The 25,315-nt window shown below is 34.0% G+C and overlaps 2 protein-coding genes across 2 annotated transcripts; both read left to right on the forward strand.

The window, feature by feature from the left end:
• Positions 1 to 569: 569 nt before the first annotated feature.
• Positions 570 to 12,052, forward strand: LOTGIDRAFT_159051 (hypothetical protein; the record flags this gene model as incomplete). The annotated part of the gene is made up of 6 exons (XM_009052713.1): positions 570 to 579; positions 3,246 to 3,469; positions 3,915 to 4,044; positions 10,117 to 10,242; positions 11,496 to 11,666; positions 11,976 to 12,052. 6 exons carry the CDS (start codon positions 570 to 572, stop codon positions 12,050 to 12,052), a joined length of 738 nt encoding a protein of 245 aa, XP_009050961.1.
• Positions 12,053 to 17,188: 5,136 nt separating this feature from the next.
• LOTGIDRAFT_159052 (hypothetical protein) lies at positions 17,189 to 23,692 on the forward strand (the record flags this gene model as incomplete). The annotated part of the gene is made up of 10 exons (XM_009052714.1): positions 17,189 to 17,274; positions 18,712 to 18,869; positions 19,195 to 19,271; positions 20,484 to 20,573; positions 20,933 to 21,034; positions 21,256 to 21,357; positions 21,695 to 21,888; positions 22,082 to 22,188; positions 22,437 to 22,578; positions 22,756 to 23,692. 10 exons carry the CDS (start codon positions 17,189 to 17,191, stop codon positions 23,690 to 23,692), a joined length of 1,995 nt encoding a protein of 664 aa, XP_009050962.1.
• Between the last annotated feature and the right edge of the window lie 1,623 nt (positions 23,693 to 25,315).

Raw genomic sequence — 25,315 nt, forward strand, 5'->3', positions numbered from 1 at the left:
TATTGCAGTATGCTTGGTTGAATTCCATGCGGCTCGATAAATATGACCTTTGAACCTGTTGAATCAATACTTAGATTCAATGAATATCATAATGAATTCCCTACTTGAATCTTGATATTTATAATAATATTGAACATCTGGTTGTAAGACAGGTGGTCTACAAATGACAGGCGACAACAGCGTGTAATTACCATTAGTTTACAACTGAACATGGCGTATATTATATTACTATTGCCATAGAAACAAGACTATAATGCTAATAATTTGCCTGTACATAAATGATAATACATCTCTCTACAGGTGTATATTTCATTCATTAATCAGTAAAATAAGTAAATATGTCCGATATTTTGGCATTAAATGAACTTGCGAATGTAATGAAATCGGGCTTCAACTCTATATCTATATATCTATCATCACCAAAATCAAGCTTAAAATATTGGCACATAAAAAGAAGTGTTGGAGGGCACGATTAAAGCATTATCAAACAAATTGCTTTGTGTTTTTACATTTGTTTTGTCAGTAATAGTCGACTACGACTCATCTCATTCTGTGGATCCAAAATCACAATGACAATTGGTAGGTAGTCGAAGTGAAGTTTCCAATATGAAACGAATGAGCATAAATTACATTACTAAGCAGGAACGCGTCTTTAAGCTCTGATTATGAGTCGTGTAGCTGGTGCCAAACAGTGAATGACAAAGGAAATTAGTAAAAGAGTGCTAAAAAACAACATTATTATTTCGCAACATTTGACTTCACAATAAATCTAAATCCTTTTTTTCAATTTCCAGATTAAAATGGCACTAAAGGTCGATTAGTCAGTAACTGACGCAATTATCATAAAACTCTGGTAGAAACCGTATGGTTAAATGATACTCGAGACAATTGCCGACTTGATAGAATCATCTCTTTACATAATCATCATTTACATTTCCTTTACATTCAAATCACGAACATTGTTTAGTTATTTAAAGGTGAATTCTTAAGAAAAAAAACCATCATCGATATCAAACAAATTACTTTGCCTTCACCTGATGTACAAGTTCTTAACATATTTTCTTAAACCCTTTACCATTACAAAAATTATTCGTTCTGGGAACGAAACGGATGTTTTTTTTTGTGGATACTATAGGCAAAAGCATGTTCCCTTATCCTAGTATGTAAATACATATTGTTTATACCAAAAAAATGTAAACAGACGATTTTTCTGAGAACCGTTCCAATGCTTAAAAAGGTGATTTCATAACGTATTGTAAAGAGGTTAATGTTCATGCCCTTAAAGCAGCCTTCACCATTTCCCGCGGATTTTAGGCAATATTCAGTGCCACTATATTTTGCGAGTACAAACACTGGTTCCAACTTCTTCAGGAACAGTTCTACGGATGAACTCGTCTGTTTCCATATACACAAGTAAGTGAAGAAAAGTTTTCAGATCACACGCTTTTACTCAAGGGTATATGGACACATTTTATCGCGGTCCGATGGGGACTATTAGAGAAACGCTTAAATGCTCTGAACTGTTTATCATAAAATCATATTATACACCCAAAATATCAACGACAAGGGCAATATCTACACGCTTAAGGGCAATTAAGAAAAACTACAACAATGAATCAGTTGGAGTTAAAATCATGTCTGTATAAGATCCGGTATAAGAGAAGATTTGAAATATGAAATGATATAATATATTACAAGTGGCAGGCAAACGTCTGTTCATTCCTGTGGAAGAAGATGGAAATGAAAATAGAAAGCAATGGAGGGTTGTAATTAGGTTGTGATTTGAACAATGAAATGAAAATAAAGTAAGATATCATTACCATTTAGATAGTTTTTCTGTCCTAGTGAGAATCTAGATGGATATTGAAGAGATTGATGAAGTACCATGGTTTATTTGTCTCTATGGTTCCTTCAGACAAGTCAAAACCTTTTCATTGTCAGCTCTCCATCACGCTGTTTACATGATTAGAATATCTTCTACAATTCAAATTACTTCCAGATTAAGAGTAACGATAGTATATTAGTCAAGAGCAATGCAGACAGGTAAAACGTACGACGCGTTAACTTTTAAACAGGCAAAGCATATTCACAAACTTAGCGTGGTTAAAGATTGCAAGCGATTGGCCATTTTCTGAATTGTCATAAGTTTTGGGTGATGCCAAGTTTTAATACAATGAGCGACTACTTTACTGAAATTTAAGGCAAAATAATAACGATATAGGTACTAAAACGAAGCAGAAAAGGGCAAAAAAGCTATTATTGAAATATAAGTAAAATTAATAAATATAGTTCTTTTAAATAAATGTCATAGAAAAGAAAACTAAATAAAGTTAATTAAAACAAATAATATAAAAAGGTAAAAAAATAGAATTGCATGAAGTAGAAAAATGAATATAATTGAAATAAAATTAAAACATATGTAAATATGATAAAACAACAGAACTATATTTTTAGCTCTGTAAATAAAAGCAAAGCTATTGTGATATAAACAGCTTGTATTCAAGACAACCATGATGTAAGAATTGAAAGATTTTCAGGACCTGCGTGATTAAGTGTCAAAACAACATCATACTAGAGAACTGATTAAGCGAAGGTTGCCTCAGGATATAATTTCAATGGCACAATTTGAGAATAATTGTACATGATTTAGATCAGAATTAGAGTCTATAACCGGGGGTAGTACAACTTAATTTCTCACTGGCGCCTTGTAAGGTGTATAATCAGAGAGTTTAACATGACTTATCACCTGCTCTTGATATTAAAATCTCCCGAATGGATGGCAGATCAGGTGATCAAAGATAACATTACAGACATCATTCCACTATGACAGTCACAACAGAGTTTCAAACTGAAAATGTTGCCGATCAAGTCATAATGAACAAATTCAAGAAGGATTTGTCTCATTGCACATTGGATAATATTCATTCTAATGATGACCTGCGATTTCTATCCGATTTTTAGCATACTCCTTTGTCAGGCGTTGCCTAAACTGACGTTGACAATCGATCAAGTTATAATTAAAATTCAAGAAGGATTTTACTACATACTGCATATATCATTCCAATGATACAATTTCTATATGGACTATCTGATTATTTTCTTTCCTCTTTATCAGGGGTAGCTTTGTCTAAGATTTAAGACCAATATATCTTGCTATGTATGGATAAATAATGTATGTGGACAAAACAATGTATCAGAGCGACACTAATAACCGTTAATATCACTTTTCGTTCGTTCCTTTTCAGATATGCTACCAGGTAGAGCATGTAATAAACTATATTCAGATTTAGATGGTGCTGTAATAGAAGGCAATGGTGATATATATTATTTTGATCCTTGTCAAATACAGATCCAGTGTCGACCTTATGAAAAATGGATGTTTCACGTCGAACAAATATCCTTATTAACCTGTAATGTTTATATTGAAATGTTTTATTCCGATTTTAATCACCAGACGTCATCACCATCAGTAAGTATTAGTTCACGAATTCTAATGCCCTCCTAAAACCATTTCCTTGACGTACGGGATCATCGTAAGGTTCTAAACATTGTTATTGAAAGATGGGTATATGAATGATAGTCCAATTACGTAGTAAAGTTTCATTTTCTCTGAAAACATGTAGTGGATGTATCGCTTGTAGGGTAGGACACGCACTGCCTCTTGTGGATCCTCGACGCAGATTTGCAATATAAACTAACATCTTCAGTCAAACTTGTAATAAGCATGCGGCCATGGGAATGCTCAAAAGTGGCTGATTACTAAAGGGTGGAGCTCAGCAAGGGTTTGGCTCACTCAGTTACGAATGGCAAGTTGATATTTTGTAACTACTAACAGCTACATGCATGTCCACTGATAATCAAGTTTTGATCATTTAATTACCATTCCCAAAATTTATTTTTTGGTATCTTTTCAGTTCACATTCCGTTGTGCAGAACCCAATCCCGGCATTGTATATACCAATTCATCATACATAACATTAAAACTTCATCATAACAACGAAACTGATTTCCGGTTTAGGATTGTTTTTACATGTCGCAAATTTGGTGAGTTTTTGATTCTTTTCTTGCAATTTTCATTATTTCTGTGTCATTCATTTTAAACCTGAAAGGAACTGTATCGCTTGCATTAGCCCAATTTTCAGGCTGTGGTTCTTGTAATTTCATTAAAACTAAACTTTTATGGGGTTGTAATAGAAAAAAACTGGAGATATCAGCAGCTTTTGCGATAATGACAACAAAAAAACTTTAATGGAATTGCAAAACCACAAACGCCTGGCTGAAACTTGGAATGGTGCTATCACCGTTTCCAACACATATTAACAGTTTAAAAACCATTTAACAAACCCTGTAATATTGTGATTGCAATAATGAATGTTTTTTTTTAACGGCTCACAAAGTCAGAGGGAAGGGGGAATCATTACTACAGCTAACCTTGCCTAATATTCACCGACATCTAAAATGTCAGGGCTTTGTGAACAGCTCATGTCGAGTTCATTTCTCTTCAAGCAATGTACATTTTTATTTAAAACTGAGAAAATGCAGACAAATTAATAAAAAGCAAATTCATCAGGAAAAATAAATACTCATTTCAGAGTTTTTATTCAGAGCTGGAGGGTAAAACTAACTAGAGAGTAAGATAATACATGCTAAAAGAGTCATAAAGAAGACAAATTATTTACTTTCTGGAGATGTTATTTAACTTAGGAAATGGAAAAATCTTGATAATCAAATTAAAAAGATTAGAGATCTTTCACATGTCTTAATGTTCTTGTCACATCTTTCACTCTCGAGTTTCCAGTGAACTATTCTGCTATCAAATCAACCCATCCTTCCCGTTGATTGATCTTTCTAAATAATTACGTTGGTGATAGAATGATTCCACTACACAGTGGTTCATTCATTACATGTCAAAATAGTAGATTTGATTTGATGGATATTAATAATCATATCGTAATATGTAAACAAGTCATTAATTCTTCCAGTAGTTTGATTCTCAAATTTCTATGACTTTCTGATCATTCTATATATTGAACTGATTTGTACACAAATGTCCAATAAATAGGTAGTTTAAACAATGTGATTTGTATATGATCCAATCATAATATAAAGGCTTGCTGAGCACTCAAACCCAGTATACAATAGAAGGCAATATTGGAACTGTTCGGGCTGAAAGAAAAAATTCTTCAAAATCTTGAAGTTGGCAAAGATTTAAGTTTGGGTTTCTGCTAGTTGAGCAGTGTTTTTATGGGACGTAGTATCAGAAGTGTGATCAAACCTTCAAAATACAATCTAACCGTCTAGATTTTGTACTTGTGTTGTCGACCTAATTCCTGGTTTTATCAACTCTACTCGGTATTCAAGTATCTATCGTCTACCAACTTGAGTTCTTGAAAACGTATCTTCGTGAAAGTGACATAAATTTTGAGTTATACCATTCAGCATCTTACACAGAGTTTTACACAGGGTTATTGAAGGCAGTTGATCAGATAGGAAGAGATAAAAATGAGCTTTTGATCAGTTATGGACTTTTGAAACAGGACCTAACAACGAGCATTAAGTTATAAATGCTAGGAGTTTTACGTGTTTTCTGTATCTGTTTGGGTTAATGAAGACTTTAATGTTATTGATAAATGTACTTAAATAGAAAGATAAAACATAAACTGTTAAGTGATATATGTGGTGAATCGTGATTTTGTATCCATTTTGGTAAATTTTATCATATCACTCGGTATAATATTCAACTCTGAAATTAGCTGGTAAAGATAAGTGTGTCTTTGAATTAATGTTGGATAACATTCGTCTATGTCTATAACGTATCATTGAGATCTTGGCACTAAAAATATTGCTGCACTGATACTATAGTGGAACTGTTCGTTGTGCGAATGGTTGTTTTGAATATTAGTTAAGATACGAACCAGATTTGAGGAAATACAGCAATTTGATTGGTTGATACAACTAAATTTAGAATCGAATTAGTAATTGACCAATCATATGATTGCGAAGAAATTGGTCCCAGACATGTAAGTGAATGATCAGTTAAGCAAAGTCAAGACATTAATGTCCTTTAAAGAAGGGAAGAAATTGAATGTTTAGTATGGTAAGGTATGTCATTAGATTGAATCCACAGGGAGGTCGTGTTAAGCAGTAACCTTCTAATAACATATTTTTATGTAAGCTCAGGGGTTATCAATATGTCTCTAATCGTGAAGGATAATTCAATATGGATAGTTACAGGGCCTTTTATTACCTTTCCATTGATTACATCAAAAGGGTAATGGTAATAGAATCAAATTGAAAGGCTTAATGACTCCACTTTATAACTGTCAATACGAGAAATTCATTCAAAGATTACAGAAGTGAATAGACAAGTATTGAATTCAATTAGATTCGATTGGAAATGTATAGCAATTACATTTATTAAAGACTTAGATTTCGGGGAAGGGAGGGTTTGATTCTCCCAAATGTACAGGCCTAGGGTGGAGCAGACACTTTATTTAGAAATTAGGATTAAGGGTCTTGATATTGGGTTTTCTTCTGTTTCTTATTTTGATCTGAAATTAGAAAAAATAACTCACCCGATGGGCGAGAAGTATAGTATCTGTTATGTACTGATTGTTTTTAATTTACTATGAACAATATTATCATTTAAGTTCTTATTTTTTGAATATGCAACTATCATTTTCTGCTTATAGACATGGGGGAATTTCTCTTGAAGGCTCTTATAGTGGGCATGAACTATCCTGCTTGCTCGATTGCTGGTTGTATTAAACGGGACAACAAAGGGTGCTATGCCTACATTATGATGAATATTTAGTCCTATAGGTCTTGCTGTATTCAATGTCTCAATCCAATGGGCCTCCCTAGATTGACGGAATTTGGTAGTTTCATCTTCGGGCAAGTCAATTTCTATACGCTCAATTGGGATTAGGGTGAGATCGTCTATTGAATGGTCGTCGAGGTTGAAATGAGTAGAAACAGGCTTGTCTTTCTTTAATTTGATGTCTGACCTATGAGCATTAAAGCGAGTTCGTAAATTATTCTTAGTTTCTCCTACATATTGTTTGGGGCATTTCTTGCATGAAATTAAATATATTACATTCGAATGTTCACATGTTAGATGTTCCTGGATCGGGTACCTTTTATTCGTAGAGTTGCTTACAAAATAATGAGTTTCTGATATAAAGGGACATGTTTTGCATCTACTGAACAAACATGGAGCACTTCTTAAACCTGGAGGTACTTCGGCATAAAGTCTGTTTTTAGCTGCTATCTGTGCTAAGGTGGAATTTTTTATGTTTCGTAAAAATCGTTTAGAGTACCCACGCTCTTTCAGTTTTGAGAAAACAATCGTACAGGCTTGGTTGAAATCAGAAGATCTTGTACAAATTCGATGAAATCGTAAAACTTGTGACTTAATTATACCAGAAAAGGTATGTTTTTGGTGAAAGGAGCTCTTGTGCAAGAGTTGATGATTATCTTTGAAATACACTTTAATATCCAGTTTATTTGTTTCTGCTATGGAATCTCCCTTAAAGACTGTGGTATCGAGAAAGTCTGTGCTTTTGTCACTCACGTTTGCGGTTAGTTTGATAGAAGGATGGTGGTTGTTGAGAATTTCAAAGAATTCCTGAAGAAAAAACTGTTCGATAGAATAAGTCCAAACCATAAAAATGTCATCCAAAAAGCGTCCGTAAAAAAGTGGGTCAAATGGACAGAGGGGCAACACCTCACGTTCATGAAAGTTATGGACGGATGATATATTTCAAAAGCGAAAGGTCATCGTGCAACTACTTGTCTTGCGGCGCTATGTGGGAGTTTTAATAAGAATTAAAAATATAAGTATTAAAAATTAATATGTTAAGTTAATGTTAACGTGTAACTTGTAATGCAAGTAATAATCAGAAATCTTTTCCTTCTACTTAAGTCGCAGACATTAAAATTGTAAGGCGTTTTTAAATTCTTGAAGCATGATTGCCTTTTCCTTAATTCCAATTATGTAAAGTGACGTCGAAAGCTTTGTGTCGGTTCTATCAGTTGGGCTGTATAGTTCTTTTAGTTATGAATGATTCAGTAATTCAGTTGGGGGTCCCCGGAAGCTGAGAATGACATTGTGAAAATATCCCAAATTAGTTCAAGATGTTTTGCGTTTTGAATAACCTCAGATGTCCACAAGTAATTCAAAGAGTTAAATACTATACTGCTGATTTATTCAACTACTCAGGAAATTGGGAAAATAGTTCATGTTGAGCCGAGTTTGGTTTCAGGGAATTATCTCCCACCAAAACGTGGTTTAGATATAATCCATCTAATCCAGCCACTGCAAATATATCACAGTTGGATAACATTTAAGGTTTATTAAGTTCTATTACAAAATATATTCATTTGTGAAATCACTGTATGACAAACCCACTGTGAGTTATTAATCAAGTTAAGTGTTAAATGACGACAGTTATTTCCCTTGAGATTGAACAGTAAAGAGTTATTTCCCTTGGGAGAACAATATGCGTGCATTAGATTTTGTGTGACCTAATTTAACAATACATAGAGAATCAATCAAAATATATATATATATATATACGTATATATATATATGAATACAAACTTTTAAAGCGTTTAATCGACGGACAAACAATGCATCGAGCATATGCCGAACTAATCACATTGCTCGCTTGATAACATAGGCTATTAACAACCCATTGATGTTAAATGTATCGGATTTAACCAAGATATCTCGGCTTCCACCGGGCCCTGAAGTGATGTGCAGTGAGACCTATATAAGACAGGATTTTGACTCCTCAAAACTATTTTCAAAAATCCTCATCCAAGCAGTTGACCCGAATAAAATTGTTGCAGTTACATCAATAAATATCCGTACAAGCAAGACAATTCCGTTAATCAAACCCGCGTTCAAAGTATAGCTAAACTGAACCAAAAGTTTACATTTATAAATGTTTGGGAATTATGTCTGTTCAAATCGGATTTTCAGTCTGAATGTAAATAGTGATCTATTTGACACTCTAATTAATTATTAGAAGAATAATTATAAGAAGCGCATGATAATTATACACATGAAAACTAAAGCATATGTGGGCATAAGGGTTGCTATTTCACTTTTCAGCATCTTACGGTTTGATGAAGTCATGAACAATTTCTTTCCCGAGTTTACTCGACCACCTACGAGAGGTGATTAAAGAACGTAGTTGAACTGCCATAACATGAGAAATGGGATTTGTTATTCTGGTATTTAATCATCGAATCAGAGATAAAAACACAGTGATAAAATACTGCTAATTACATTATAGCATGCAACATCATTATGTCCTCGCCTATTCTCATTTAAATATACTATTTCAGACTCTAATTACAGGAGATTTAACTCAGGGGGAGATAATTTGTCTCTATTATCCTTTATTTGCTTTGTGCTAATGATTCCATTGGTCCCAATTAACCGACGATAATAACGCTGGGTCACCATGACCTATAGATATTGTTCTAATTCTAGTATCATGAAACCCAAACATTATTTTATAATGTTACTTTTATGACATGAATTGCATGCGCGATTAACTCTCTAAATTGTTATACGAATCCCCGAGGGATGTAAGCCGTAATTAAATAAGCTCACATCATGTTTGAAATTAATCGCCTAAGCAAATTATGACAAGAAACCCATAATTCGATCAGAGGTCTGAATTTTTTTTTATCAACAAGTCTCGTGAAATCGTGTTACAACTCTTTCTTATGACAATGGAACAGAACCGAATTTTATTTTAAAGGGATTGTAAAGAGGTTTTCTATTATGTGTATCGCGCTGAAAGCATCAATTTGCACCATTCCAATTTTAAATCAAACGTCTGTGGTTCCTGCAATTCCTGCAAGTGTTTGATCCTTAATTGTAAAATTTGCTTTAATTAGGCCCTTGGCGATAAGTGACGTCATTAAACACTTATTTTTAGAGGAATTGCAGGAACCACAGACGTCTGATTGAAAATTTGAATGATGGAAATTGATGATATCGTTGTCCACGATACACATATGAAATTTAGAAAAACTCTTTACAATCTCTTTAAGACTTTTTCAGGTTTTCAGAGTTGCTCATGTATCTGTATATTTTAGAGTCACCATGTGAAAGTTTTCTCTGTGATAATGGGAACTGTATTTCCCCTGATTTAAATTGTGATGATGTGGACAATTGTTTTGATTTTACTGAAGAATGGGAGAATGGAACAGCAGCATGTATTGGTAAGTTTTCCAGTAGCTTCAGTATTATGAAAGGTTTTCACTTTGTACTTGCCAAAGTACTTTGACACTTCCATGCAGGATCCAAAGAGTGATTGAGGTATCCATCAAAGGTGCCAGTCTTATGCCAAATAAACATGACCAATTCAAAATCGAGTTTGGATGATGAAACAAAATTTAAACTCGATGTTAGTGACTTGAGAGCTTAAATTATCTGAAGTAAGTTTTCGAGAATAACGCTCTTGTCCTGGCAGAGTTTTATATTTTATACAACACCATATCATCAACATATTTGCACCCTTGTACCTAGTTTCGTTCAATACAAAAATTCATTAAATAGAACGTATTAACTCCTGATTATAATTAAGGAAATGAATGAAGGATGATCTACTAGCATGGCGGACAGAGACAGGCAGTCAAATATACCGTCTGATAAACCGAATTAAATTTTAGTTATTTTAGACTTTACTCTGTTCAATTAACCACATCACGTGAAAAAATCATTTATTTTTTAGATTTGTAATCAATATCCTATTTCAAATACATCCAATATGTCTGCCATTGATAGCATTTCTCCTGAATTGAATATTTGATTGTCAGAATAATGATTTGAGAGGCGGATTCTCTTGAGAGCCGTCCTGTCAACTGGTTGGGTTGACATGGATTGTAGGTTGACATGACATTTAAAATAACTTCTTGTTTCTAACTAACCGCATCACGTGTTTAATGACAATAAAGTCTGGGCACAACACCCACGTCTTGAGACTGTTGGTTGGTAAACAAGTTAACTTCTGCACTGAGCGTAGTAGGAACTGCTACGTGTTGAGAGTCGAAATCACGTCCTCAAACTATTGCCTTGACATCAAAAATCGTTATAATCTCCAGGGGATTCAAACCCACGATAGCTATCACTGTGTAACAATTGCAATACCAACTGTGCTACGAATTGATATGTCTGAAATATAATTGTTCAGTTGACTGAAATGAAAGCAGATTGATTCACCACCAGGCGTTTTATTTAGGCTTACTCAGCACGAAAGACATTTGAAACATTTTTCTGAAAAGTCCTTCGGCACGTATTTATCTATAATCTTCAATATTCATACTAAACTAAAGGAATATTTACAAAAAATCTGATCACCTGGAGTGGAAGTAAATCTTCCGCAAGTCTCCACGGGTCGTGGTCTATGGTTCTACCTAGTGCTGTAGGAATCTAGAATCAGTTATCTACATTTTAGACAATTTATTTTTTGTAGAATATTATCCATTTCCTGGAGAGAATTTTGGAGTTTTAATATCCGTGGTATGTGTTGGTGGTTTTGTCGGTTTATCAGCAGCGTGTTGCAGAATGTGGCGGCGCAGAAAGCAGGAAATGCACGATGAAGATTTGTACGAAATCAAAAGTGGACCTTATGTACACAAATATGGTAAGTTTGGCATTATGGTGGTATTGAAATCCGTACAAGCAAGACAATTCCGTCAATCAAATATCTTGTCCACAGAATGGCAAAATCAGGAGTAAAGGTGGTAATTGTAGTGGACTCCAAAGAGAAGGTGCGCGCGACATTACATCCTCTGGACTTCAACAGAGATCTTGTGTTCGTGGTATCAGAAATCCCATATTCGATCTTAAAAAGGCAGATTGCCATCCTCTTGAAAAAAAATCAAAAGCCCAGCATTCGAATTTAATTATCACTAGCGAGCTATTCGATTATTTCAGTTTCGTTCTATTTCAGCCTACCGCTATGCCTTCTTAAAGCCGCCATCACACTTCCGAAGAGACATAAAGAAATCTGATCGATTTGCTAGGTAATAATTTATTTAGTTATCCACCAATAAGCAGCTTATTTTTCCAGTGAAGCAGCTTAAAGTCCACTGTGAATTGTGAAAGAGTAAAAAACACTCGTTTATTTTTGTGGAGCACAATGACTATATATAAACAACAAAGGACTAGAGGAAAAAATAAACGAGACATGCTTTCAATACTACAATATTAATAATCCAAACCATATAAAAAAAATATCATTACTAATGACTGACTGTGCTGGTGAAAAAAAAATATTTGTATGATTTTTAAAGAGAATTTGCATGTTTTTATCCAATTTGCCGCCTATTTATTAAAAATCTAACGATCAAAATTTATTGTCTTCAGCACGCAAATGTAAACATCTAAGATAAATTTTGATCGTTTCATTTTTTGTTTTGATGGGCTTGATTTTTGCCTTGTACAAATAAATTTCGATTCAGTTTTATGTAAATTTTTAGATCGGCTTCTTTTCAGAGCGACGTGAGTGAAATGTTATAGATTTTATGATAGCGGCAAACGGAGAGCTATAACTTCCAGGACTTTTGTTATTGTGGTTACAATCAAGCTTATTGTGATGTTGGTTGTGACTTGGTTACTGTGTTTACAATAACATCACTGTGGTAATGGCATGGTTCCCGTGGTTACAATAACATCACTATGGGAATGGTGTAGTTACTGTAACAACATTACTATGGTTACAGCTTGGTTACGACACTACATCAAAATGGTTATTGTAGTTACGACTGCCCGTTACAGGCCAATACCTTGCCTTACATCATTCCACTACCTCAAGCTAAATAGTTTTACTTAGCAACATAAAATAATTTCTCAAACAAAATCTGGATAGTGAAACAGCATTGAAGCTAATTTAATTCCTACAAAAAACACTTAAATTACCGTCCGAGTTAACATATGTAGTGCAGTAAATGCACATTGTGTTAAGTAAAAATATGGACAATTTGTACACAAATCAACCAATTCTTACACGTGAGTTTGAGAAAAACCAAAAAAAATCTTCGTTATATATTTGTGTGAAACCGCATTATCCATGGCATATTATTACAGAGCGGACTTGTTATTAACAGTGTCTGGTGCATGGATGGAAGGAATTTAACGTCAGGAACCAGTGATCAGAGAACATCGTTTATTACTTATTGTGCCATTATGATAATCATCGTCGTCCTCATGAAAATCGTGTTCATTGTCACAATAACATCTTCAAAGTGTTGTTTGAACAAGTTTCATTGAGAAATTGTACAAAGAGGAAATTTCATTCGTTTTGAAAGAATGATCTGATTTCCACTTTCACATTCTGTCGTTCAACCCTTTTGATTCAGAAGGTTGCTTTGATAAGAATATTTTGTTTTGTAGTATGACACACGCAATGTTACATCATTAATTCGCAATACAGTAACTATTCAAAAGAAGAATTTAGTGATGGTGGTTGGCTAGTTAATCAAAGCAACCCATAGGCAGATTAAATTAAAAATGAATACACAAGGAAAGTTTGGGATATTTCGCAACGCGAATTGCATCATGGCTTTTAATCAGGACATGTTATCAAGGAAAGATTAGAAGAAATTTCCGGAAGAAAACAGCTATTCATAAACATCATACGCATCATGAGCTTATATCGACTTACAATAAGGTGTAGAACGGAAAGACGTTAAAATCCATTTCATGTCGCATTTCAGGCAATATATTCTTGTTCATTGGAATAGTTTTCCAAAAACCTAGCCTATTCACATGCACTGGTTTGCCTCGAGAAGTAGATAATACCTAACTTTAAATTCAGATAAAAAAAAGGATACATGATTGCATATTATTCAAAGGCTTTAATGATTCAATTATAGATTCAATGAGTATCAATATTTCATATTGACCAGGGTGTTCAATGGTGCTCGAATATGGCGCATTAATATCATAAAATATTCTATTTTCTTGTCTGATATCGACAGAACTTAACAGATTTTTATATTGTAATACATCAAAAGAATAATCCATAATGACTAGAAGTAATGTAGTTTGTATCTGTTGTTTGTTAAAAATAAAATCTGTCAAGATTATATTGGAAAATTATTGACCTAGATCAAGTATCAAAGAGTAAATAATGTCTTCATTGAAATGAAAATAAATCTCCATGAGTCAGTAGGCTACTTCCGTTAGTTCTGCAATGAATAGTCCGCACCAAATATCACTTCCGGCACTCCTAGAGTGGAGAACAATGGAGTAAATTGGACATTGAAGTAAATCTTTCTGTTTAATATATGATGTGACGTACTTCTGTTCATTTTGCTTTTTTTATTTTTATATAAGATAAAAATACTGGATGCTGTCCATTCAACACTAAGAGACACAGTGTTAATGAAAATGGCCCAGATTCGACATTCAACATTTTGTCACAAAACATTTTCATTCTTTCACTTAAATTGTGAATACTAGTAATATATTAGGACGCCATTTGTCAATTTTGAAAATAATCCAATAATGTTATTATACGTGTTACCTTGTTATACCATTGAATATAATTTGTATTATATAAATTATTGTTTGTTTGTAAATTATATAAAAATATATTTGTAAGGATAAGGATTATTTTATGTGATGCTAACGAATCGAATCCTGCCTCGCCAGAGGCTCGTGATAAAGTTCTTATTTTAGTGGAGACAAGAATCTATAATCAAGTTTTAAAAAGTGGTCTGAAGAACAATACGAACAGCGTAATAATAAGACAGGCTTCGACCAAGACATCCTCTTTTGTCCGATCATCAATTGGGGATTTAAAGTTTTATATTAGTTTTCTTTTTTAAGGTAAAATTGATAAAAAGTAGCCCCGAAGGTCTCATACTATCATGTCTGAAGGACGTCTTATGAAACCTGTTGAATTAAAGAATATCATCTTTTGTAGTGCTTCCATTAATGGACTTTAGTCTGGACTTAACCTCAATAACCTACCATTGCCTTTTAATCTTTTATCTTTACCCCTTCTCACTTGAAACATTTTGTCATAATCTACAATATACCATACACTGTGTATCCTTTATAAGCCAGATATATGGCCGAAATCATCATGAAAACGCAGAATAGTAAAGTGCTGGCCACAGAGATCATCACCCAAATAAGTCAAAGAGGTTAAGTCTGTTTAAAATAAACTCTTCGATCCATGTTTCTAGAGACACACGAAGCGTTAAATTTATTCCATTTCCCACATACCGCCAATCGTAACGTCTAAATGAACTAATATGTCAACAAGAAATAAAGAATTGTAATGTTAAGGGAAGTAACCCGAACTCTTGTCATACAGGACTAAACCACTAAAACTTTTTATGTTAATGATTGTATTCCGTCCAATTTTACGAAATCCTCCTTCTCCCTCCCTTTCAGATTTTTGACATGCCTTTTTCGACTAATTTTTGGTCTAGATTTGGAATTTGGTGTCTCAAATTGCATTTTCTTTCAGATTTTGTAACATGATGAAAGATTTTCAAGCGGGAGGATAATTAAATAGTCGTTTTATGTGCAGTGACAGTCAAGCTGATGTTGATAAAATGTGGTGGTCTACTTTCAGTTTAGCTTGCTCATGATTTTCATGGTCATGATGTAATGAATTGTTGTCCAGAAAGTAAGTATTGGCCATGTTTTCATGTGACATATTGAAATATTTTCAACGAGTTTTCTGGAAAAAGTTATAGAGGTTGAATTTCGTGATTTAACATGGAAAACAGATGGCAAATGAATTACCTTAGTCTTAGTAAAGCTGATAACATCGTGATGATATATGTAGTTGTTTTTATCTAATTGGATGCTAAGGTTCCAGGCAACTTCAAGACTCGTATAATTTCTTAAACCACGATCGTTGATTCTGATAAGAGAACTAAGTTTAGTTATTTGTCTCTTTGTTCATGTGTGGTGACAGCACACATGAGGTATAAATAAGCCAAATCTGCGACCATCGTCTACAGCTCGACTACCAAACACCAAGAATTACTTTACTCGACTACCAAACACCAAGAATTACTTTGATCAGAACGAATTACGAAGACCGAGTAACTGACGCCACACCACCCACGGCCGAGTTTCACCGCCGTGTCATTCGACCCGACCAGATCGCACGAATTATCAACAACCAAACCAACAACACCGAATCATCCAATTGAACAATCCAACTACCAACTACTACGACTACCAACAACTATCTAGTTTTCGATATCAGCATCCACTGGAAGCAAACTTTATCTGATCATCTACCAACTAACCAAGTGGATGGGCGCCAACATCTGAAGAACTTATAAATTTAGCCTTTTATTTGAAACCTACAAGAATCATACTGAATGATATTTAATCTGAGAGTGACTAAATGATGTATCATCACTTTATATAATAAAAATCAATTGTTATATATATGCTGCCGAGTTACTTGATATCAACTAAGAGACTCTTGTCTGCAATTTATATTAAATTTTAATAGATTTACATGTAAAATGATATAATGCCGATAAATCAAAAGATAAATACTCATAAAAAATATAAAGGTGAATATCGACAAATTTCGACGGAGAAGTGTTGTTCGTCAAAAGTGCCTTGCTGTTACAATGAGCGCAAACATGGGGCCCTTTACATACGTTACATGCTGGGCACATTATATAATATGCTAGACAGTTGGAATGTTTTTAATGTAGGTATAGAACTTTTCTCAAAGCCTATTTTAAACGGGCGTAGAGCAGTAGTAGATGATTCATCATATAAATTGCGCAATACTAGTAGAAATATAAACTTATACGACCCGATGATAATTGTAGATTTTACAATGCAGCATAGTTAGAAGATGTGGCAATATGCCATTGATACTAAGCACTCGTTTCGTTAAACTTGTGATCAATTAAACGATTATTATAAAGTAACCGTTAAGACAGATTGCTTGTTCGCCATCATTACCATAAATGTTTGAAAAAACCCATTTGAAACATCAGATCCCTATAAATAGTTAACACCTGAATTGCAATCTCTCCGTACGACAGGTGAGAAGCCACGCCCCACTTAGACAGTATTAATGATAGTGGTAATGTTTACACTGCATTTTGTTTGTTTTTATTCTAATCTTGATACGATATTTTATCACGGACTGAGATTGTTGCTAAAACCATGGAGAGATGCAAGAGACATTCCGGAAGGAAATCAGCTAAAACATCAGTTAGTTCTAGTGAAAATCGTGGTCGGATAGATCCAAGGTAATTAAATAGTTTTTACTTAGATTTTAACCATCAAGACAGTGTATTCTTTTATTTAAATAATTAAACTTTATGTGTTAGGTTTATGAATTATTTCTTATCTTATACAATGGTTCAAAATTGCAATATTTTAATTTTTGATACAAATGTATTATTTTATTATGTATTATAAACAACAGGCGTCCACCTAACAAGAAATTTTATGCCGTTTTACTCGAGTATGAGATCTAGAAATTTTAATTATAATGCTTCGTTATCAATTATTCCAATTTAAGTCGCAATTAAAATTGTGTTCAAGTTACGCACGTTAAAGCCTCAAAACAATGTAAAAAATGACACAGGAACATAAATTCAAATATAAAGGCCAGCGTTTTTGTCGATGAAAAATTATCGGTTAATCCGCGTCTCTGATGCCTGCAACATCGAAACAATAACGGAAATAATACCATATGAAATATTTTTAAACCAAATCAAGATGGAATTTTATATTAAAAATACACCATCCAAAAAGTGGGTAATCACATTGTAATGAAAATGATACATTATTTAAGTCCTGCTATTCCTATTATTCATCACTACGCAGTAAAAAAACCAGATCCTATGCACAATTGTGACTGCTAATCAAAAGTGGAAGCCGCTCGGTATCGACCACATACATCGAAATCACAATCAGAAATCAAAGTCCGAAATCCAAGTAGCGGGGAATTCTAATCCAAAGTTGCATGATATGCCTCGGAAGTTACTATATCCAGAATGAACCTGTTATTCCCGAAAGACATATTGTAAGTTTAGAAGACTACTGAATGCCCTAAACAGTAAAGATTGGTTTTATTCAAGTTTTGATGGTGTCGTGTTGTTCTTACGACAGATCGTGTTCCCTGTCCTGAACACCGTACACGAAACACTTCAAATTACTTCAATATTTGTCTAATTTGAATATTAATAATGGGGCTATAAAATAAATATAAATATAACTTTAAATGAATTCTGTAAATTTTTCAAACTTTTAGACGTGACAACGTTGATTTATTCAAAATGACCGAAAAGGGTACCTGGTATCTTCCAAAAAATTTCAAATTCCAATGTGCTCTTATTTGTAAGATAGTGACTGTAAATTATGTAATAATTAGGTTCTGTTCAGGTTATAAGTAGCATAGACACGCAACACTGGTCGTGCCGTAATGATACCTCTATTTTCAAAGTGTTTGTTAGAATTTTAATGATTTTGAATGATTGAGAACATTCCAAAATAATCGATGTTATTTGATCCTTATTTTGTGAGAAAGTAATATAAGCTTTCAGATCTAAGTCGTAGATTTACCGCTAAACAATAAATGTGATCTAGCTCATGGTTTTATAGCTTTAAATCGAAGAGTCATCAAGATGTTATGAGATTCTTATTCCGTAAGAAAATTATTTCGGCGCTTTGTCTTTCAGCTTCAAGTCGAAGAGATATCGAGATAAATTGCGATATGAGATCAAATCTCTTGAAGCTCTCATACCAATCGACAGAACTTCACTAAATCGTAAACTGGACAGTCAAACTGTGTTCAGATTGATATTATCTTATTTTAGAACCAAACAATTCTTTCAAGGTAAGTAGAACTATTTCGATATATAATTGTTTAATTGAATTTCGTTTTATCTTAAATAATTGACCATTAGGGATTGTCAAGGGGTTTTTGTAAACGTTTTATTTGTATCGGGGACACTGATAACATCGATTTGCGACATTCCAATTTGCAGTCAGATGTATGTGCCTCTTGTAATTCTACTTAAATTGAACATTTTGTATCAAAACTAAATGCCCTAGGATAATATTAGCAGCTCTTGGGACAGCGACATCATTTTCGATAAATATATTAAAAAAATCTGATTGTGAAATGAAGTCCACATTGCTTTTCTGCCATTGCCTTTCAGCTTCCGGTGTAGACAAAATTCCCCTAGAACATCAAATTCAAGATGGAGAACAACCAGATGAAAAACAATTAGTGCAGGTAAGGCGTTTTTATCATGTTTCTACCAATGCCACACATTATTTTCTAAAGCTTCGACTCTGATATGTAATGCAAAGTTATACAAAAGCCTTTGATCGACAAAATAAAGAAGAGCATAGCGTAGTTGAAATATTTAATCATATTTAACATTACTGTACTAAGAAATTTAAACAAATCGAGCAAGAGGATATTATTCTATGTGTCGAATCATTTTTCTCGTCCAAAAGCTGTCCTACTGTCGAATCATCATGGTTTAACGAATATACAATTTCCAAATTGTATCACAGCATAGGATATAAACCTGTATTTAGTTAATCCTTTCTATGTATTTAAGCAATTTATTGACTATGGAGTTTAAAAAGTCATTAATCTCACTCCATTTAATCCTTTCGGTAATCAAACTTCATCGACGACGCTTAAAACAAAGAATTCTATTTGCTTATCTCCCTTTGTCTCGTGCGAGTAATAGCCAATAATTAGCCAGCTTTAACTTTCAACAGACACAAGAACGATAACTCTTGATAGTAAATAAACCAAACGTCAAATTGTCATTATTTGTGTCAATTTCATTGACGGATAGACGAAATAACTCGGTAACCAATCAAAGTTCTAGAATATTTAATCCGGGACTATATTAAATGTATTGACTTTGATCTTATCTTCGTCAACAACCCAACTATTAAAATGGTTTTTAATAACGTTGATGATTGTACATGGATCAATATGTGTGGGTGGATTATTCTCTAGAAGTGGTTGATACAGTTTAAAAATTCTTCTGAGAATTGCTCTGTCAACATGACTAGCACCAATAATCTGTTCTCCTCACATTCCAGGATTTTGAGACCCATACCTTACTCGTTCTTATGCGGTCCGTTTAGGAATTAAAGTTATTTGTAATTTCACCATTGATTCCCCTGATTAAATCTTTAGATATTGTAGATATTAGTCCTTTAGTACAAAACGAAGAATTTGCACCAAACTTTAAATTAGCATTAATACCTGATGGTACTTCTCTTTGGAGGAGTTTACTATACTGTAGTATTTTTACTCTACTTGCCATACTTTGGACGAGATTTCGATTAACGGAATTGTCTTGCATGTACGATTTTTTATTAATAGTAGCCTATACTGGTAATGGTATACTCCCGGTTGTGGATATGGATAGGTTGTTACCTTATTTATTCCAACATAAATAAATCTGTTATATTTCAGGGTCTCGATGGGTTTGTTATCCTATTATCATCTGATGGTATTATATTATATGTATCGGAAAATGTTCTACATTATATTGGCTTCAACCAGGTATTGTATGGCTTTTATTGCGCAGTGATTTAACAATTTAGCATATTTTCTATGTCCGAGTACATTTATGGCGTTAAAGATGCAGAATGAACCATCCGGCATACGTAGACATTGGAATGATATATCTTTTCAAGATAAGATACCACTTTACCATAAGTATTGATCAGCTATTTGAATTCATATTGTTGACAAACTGATAACTTCTAGTTTTCAGTCTGGAAAATGATATTCTGTACTATCAGTGGCAACGAATAAATGTGACTATGGCCCTTTTTCACGAAGAAAAGACCTAAACACACAAATCCCAACTCTCGTCATGCATATATGAATGCTCACCTTATCTTAAATCTGTTTTTCAGGTAGATTTATTACACAGATGTATATATGGTATAGTTCATCCTGATGACCATAATGATTTACAGTGTAACTTGGAACAAACTCTATCACCAGTTTTAATATCGGTAAGACATCCTTATCTTATTTCTGAACGAATCCATCAGAGCAGGTTCAAATAAAGTCTGCGATTCTGGGTATGAAATGTTTCACATTTTCAGGACGTGCATTAGTATAACTTAAATCCACCCAAGAGTATTTCGTTTGACAAGGCAATATCATAATGAAGTTATCGGTTTTATTTGGAGGCATCATCCGCTATACATTGATCGATAGCCATTATCTTCAGGATTTCTCCATCCTTACCAATCCAGAGGAAACCGAAGTATGCAAACCGCTGTCCTTTATTTGTCGTATGAAATATTTTAATGGTAGCTCAGCAGGTTATCTGGTAAGTATGCAATATTATTCCAAGTGGCTAATAAAAACCGCACAAGCAAGACAATTCAGTTAATCAAATCTCGTCCAAAGCATGACAAAATCAAAAAAAATATTATAGTAGTGAACTCCTCCAAAGAAAAGTACCATCGGGTGTTTCGAAAAGAGTAAGCATGGTCTGCTTCTGTCATTTTGTGCTTTTTGTGGTAATTGGTACAAGGAAAAAAATAACATAATTTTTTTGTAAACACTATTTACCTTTTAAGACCAATAGAATCACATTATGATTTCGGTACGTGGTACAATGTTTTGTTTATGACAGAATTTTTTTTTCTCAATTTTCTTTACAGAAAATGCATTGCTCTGGTAAAATAGTTCATCAGCCTGGTGTTCAGACCAATAACCGTTCGTCTAATCAGATGGTGTTTTTATTTGTACACCCTTTTATGTACAACCATGTGGAGTTGCTGTGTCAGGAACGGAAAGAGAAGACGTTTTGGAGTAAACATGAAATGGATTTGAAGATTATCGAGATGGACCAGAAGTATGGCTCGATTTACTTAAACATTAACTCTCTTATACTGCTTATCAAAATATCATAGAAGGAATATGACGACCATAAAATGAAAATTCTACAAACCAACTTTTCATAACCAAGCTTAAGCTTATTCGAATAGATTCCATCAAACGATGAAAGATGCGAGGGGTACTTAGATCTGTGTCATGTGTTATTTTAGGGTAAAGGATGTTCTAGGTCTTGAAGATTCTGAGTTCAAAAATCAATCATTTTACAACTTAATCCACCCTGAAGATCTGTCAACTTTCTCCACTTGCCATAAACTGTGTAAGTAATATCTTTCAATCTCTCTATATAAAAATGTAGTGAAAAGGTGATCTGTGCTATCAGAATGGTTTGCTGGAACAATGGCATGGTATAACAATATTTTGTTAATTCATATTGTCATTAGAAATTAATTGCATGGACATCTGAACCAAAAAAGGATCCCTTCAACAAGACACTTTGTACTGTATTCTGCTGCCAATACATTCTGTATAGTCCTGAATAATTAATATATTATATTTTGTTTAAAGTAACAGAATCCACACAAGTACAAACAATATACTTTCGGTTGGAGTCGAAAGATAAACGATGGAAATGGTTCCAAAGTAGAGGAAAGGTTCTGTCAAAGAATTCAAAGAAATTTTCAATCGTCTTTTCACATTGTCCATTGAGGTAAGTTTTCTTTACACGTTACACAAAGAAAGAAAAATGCCTTAGAAACAGCGACCCTATGGACCACAAAATAAACTAATTTCTATCCCTTTTGCTTGTCACACCCAGCGAATCCAATGAAATGGTTTCTTAAATGAGCAATGATACACCTTAATTCTATCGCACGTGTATTTTCAGTGAAGACGATAGCACGTTTATTCAACAGGAGGCGAGAATACGACATAAATATGGCATTACAGATTTACCACAAAAGATGGTTTCAGCCGAGAGTAGAGCGCCTTGGACACCCGATAAAGAGCATGGAGTCAGGGATCACCCCTTTGCATCGTTGACAAGGTATTCACAACCACAACCAGATGACCTTCTCTTATCATTACAATCTGTCAACTGTCCATCAAGTTGGCACATGCTCAGTGATCGACATTCACCTGTACTTCCATCCAACCATGTAGCTCATAAAATAATGCAACAAGAAAAGCAGCGACAGTTTCTTGAATTTAAACGCCAACAAACTGAAAACATTTTGGTCAACAATCTTGGTAATATGGGTTGGAATTCATATGAGTATGGTCTTTCCTTGCCGCATTTTTCGGACCATTATTCACAAGCTGATTCATCGCCATTCACGTCATATTCGGAGGCTCCGGTGTCCGGTATACCATCAACATTACTTTTTGTTCCTAGTCCAGGAATTCAACAATTGCCTACCAACTCCCATCAGATCTCCACAAATATACAGACCACCCAGAATGTCATCATGCCAGCAAATTCTGCAAATATTTGGCCTGATAATTTGCAAACAAGTGTATTTGTCCCGTCACATAATACGAGTTATGTCCCTTTGTACCCTATTTCAAGCTATGTGTGGCCGGTTAATCTGCATCATTATGATTCTAAACAAATTTTATGTGGAAGTACCACAATATCTCAAGAGATAAAAACAAGTCCATGTGTTACATCAACAGCAGAGTTGCCTCCCTCTGATGGTCAAGATCCAGATATTGATGGTGTTGCTCATATGAAAATTGTTGAATCCGTTCCACCACCCGAAACCCCCCGACAGGTGGACTTACCATCTATCGGGAGCTTTCTGGAGTACCTCAATGAGGTCTGAAAGATCCTTCTGAATTAAATCGACAAAATGAATGAGGTAGATATGAAAAGCACATTCCGTAAACTTCTAGTTTACCGATATCTAGTCATCAGCAATTGTATCAGTGTCTATGAATATATTTAATGTTTTGCAAATACAGTAACTGAAAGCCCTGATCTGTCTTATGAATACTACAATACTTCATACACAGAACTTGAGAACTATTGCAGGCGTCATTGAAGAACATTTTGTTGAAGAGCATAATAATGATATTCTTCACAGATACGTAGACAATATGATCTCATTGACTTTGCGAATGGTGTTTATATCTTATTATATGTGAGCTTTATTGTGGTACAGTATCATACCTGGTTTATGATGATCTCCCTTGAAAGAGTTTATTTGAATATTTCTGGGGATATTTCTACATATAAAATTAGAATCGCATATTTACATAAGGAGATGATAAGAAAAGAAAAGTCCAATCCTTTATGTACCTTTAGTGGTGGGGATGTTTTAAGTTACCACTATAATCGGATTTGCAAACATTTGTTCGTGTGGAGTCGGACTCGGTGTACGTCATAATCATTGTTATTCAAGAATTATTGAGGTATTCAAACGGTTATATTTGCAATGGTAGTTGACGATCTTCCTTCCATTATTTGTCACACTGTAAAATATATAGTGTCCTTCTATTTTTATGTGCATTATTTATACAAATTGCCCTATAAAAGAATTATTGAAAACGAACAAATAATCGAGCTTGTAATAATTAAAATTACGGCTGATTTGAAAATAGCGTGGATTCTAAAGCTTTAAAATGATTTCTCAATTATATATGTCCCTAAATACCCACAAAAGTTGCCGCAAGACCGAAGGCATGTTTAACACAAAAGACACTGCAGAACTAACAAAAACACCCGAACAAAACGTTCTACACCCTTCTTAGCAGGGGACTGGTTGGCTGTGATATACCTGTCATTATAGGATAAAGTACTATTTGTCACTCGAGTTAAAAGTCCTTATTTGTCAACTAATTGATAATTTATTGTTACTGACATTCAAGTTAAGTTAGGCGTTAAAGAATTTAAGTTGACCCTTTGGAAAAATGAATATAGTGATATTTAAGGTCATAGCGTCACAATTCAATCAGTTTGTTTTCTTTATCAATTATACAGAATAAAAAAAAGAAGAGAAGAGATGTATAGTTGGCGACCCCATTCGAAGAGTGGGAATGCTCTGCCCCGCTAGCAACACTCACCACAAGTCATAATAAACAACTTGATTACTTAAAACTTCCTTCAATTGTCGATTGTGACAGTATAAAATTACAACACACGTGACGCATTGAAGTGCAAATATAGCCTTATTGCTCTGTACATTATTCAGTCCTGAAGACAGTCGATATTACACCATGTCCCTTTAGTAACAGTACGATGATTTACCACATCTGCTATATCACACATGTATTACTGACATCTATGAGCAATCGGGCACTATCGTAAAGTAAAGTTGCATTGTCACTGTGTTCTATCATATATGAATATGAATATAATATATCGACGTTGTTATGATAAACGGATACACATTGAAGTAGGTCTATTTAACGGCGGTGCAAGCCTCNCGGGAACTGGAAGTTTGGGG

The sequence above is a fragment of the Lottia gigantea genome (genome assembly GCF_000327385.1).
Source record: "Lottia gigantea unplaced genomic scaffold LOTGIsca_19, whole genome shotgun sequence".
Lineage (NCBI taxonomy): Eukaryota > Metazoa > Mollusca > Gastropoda > Lottiidae > Lottia > Lottia gigantea.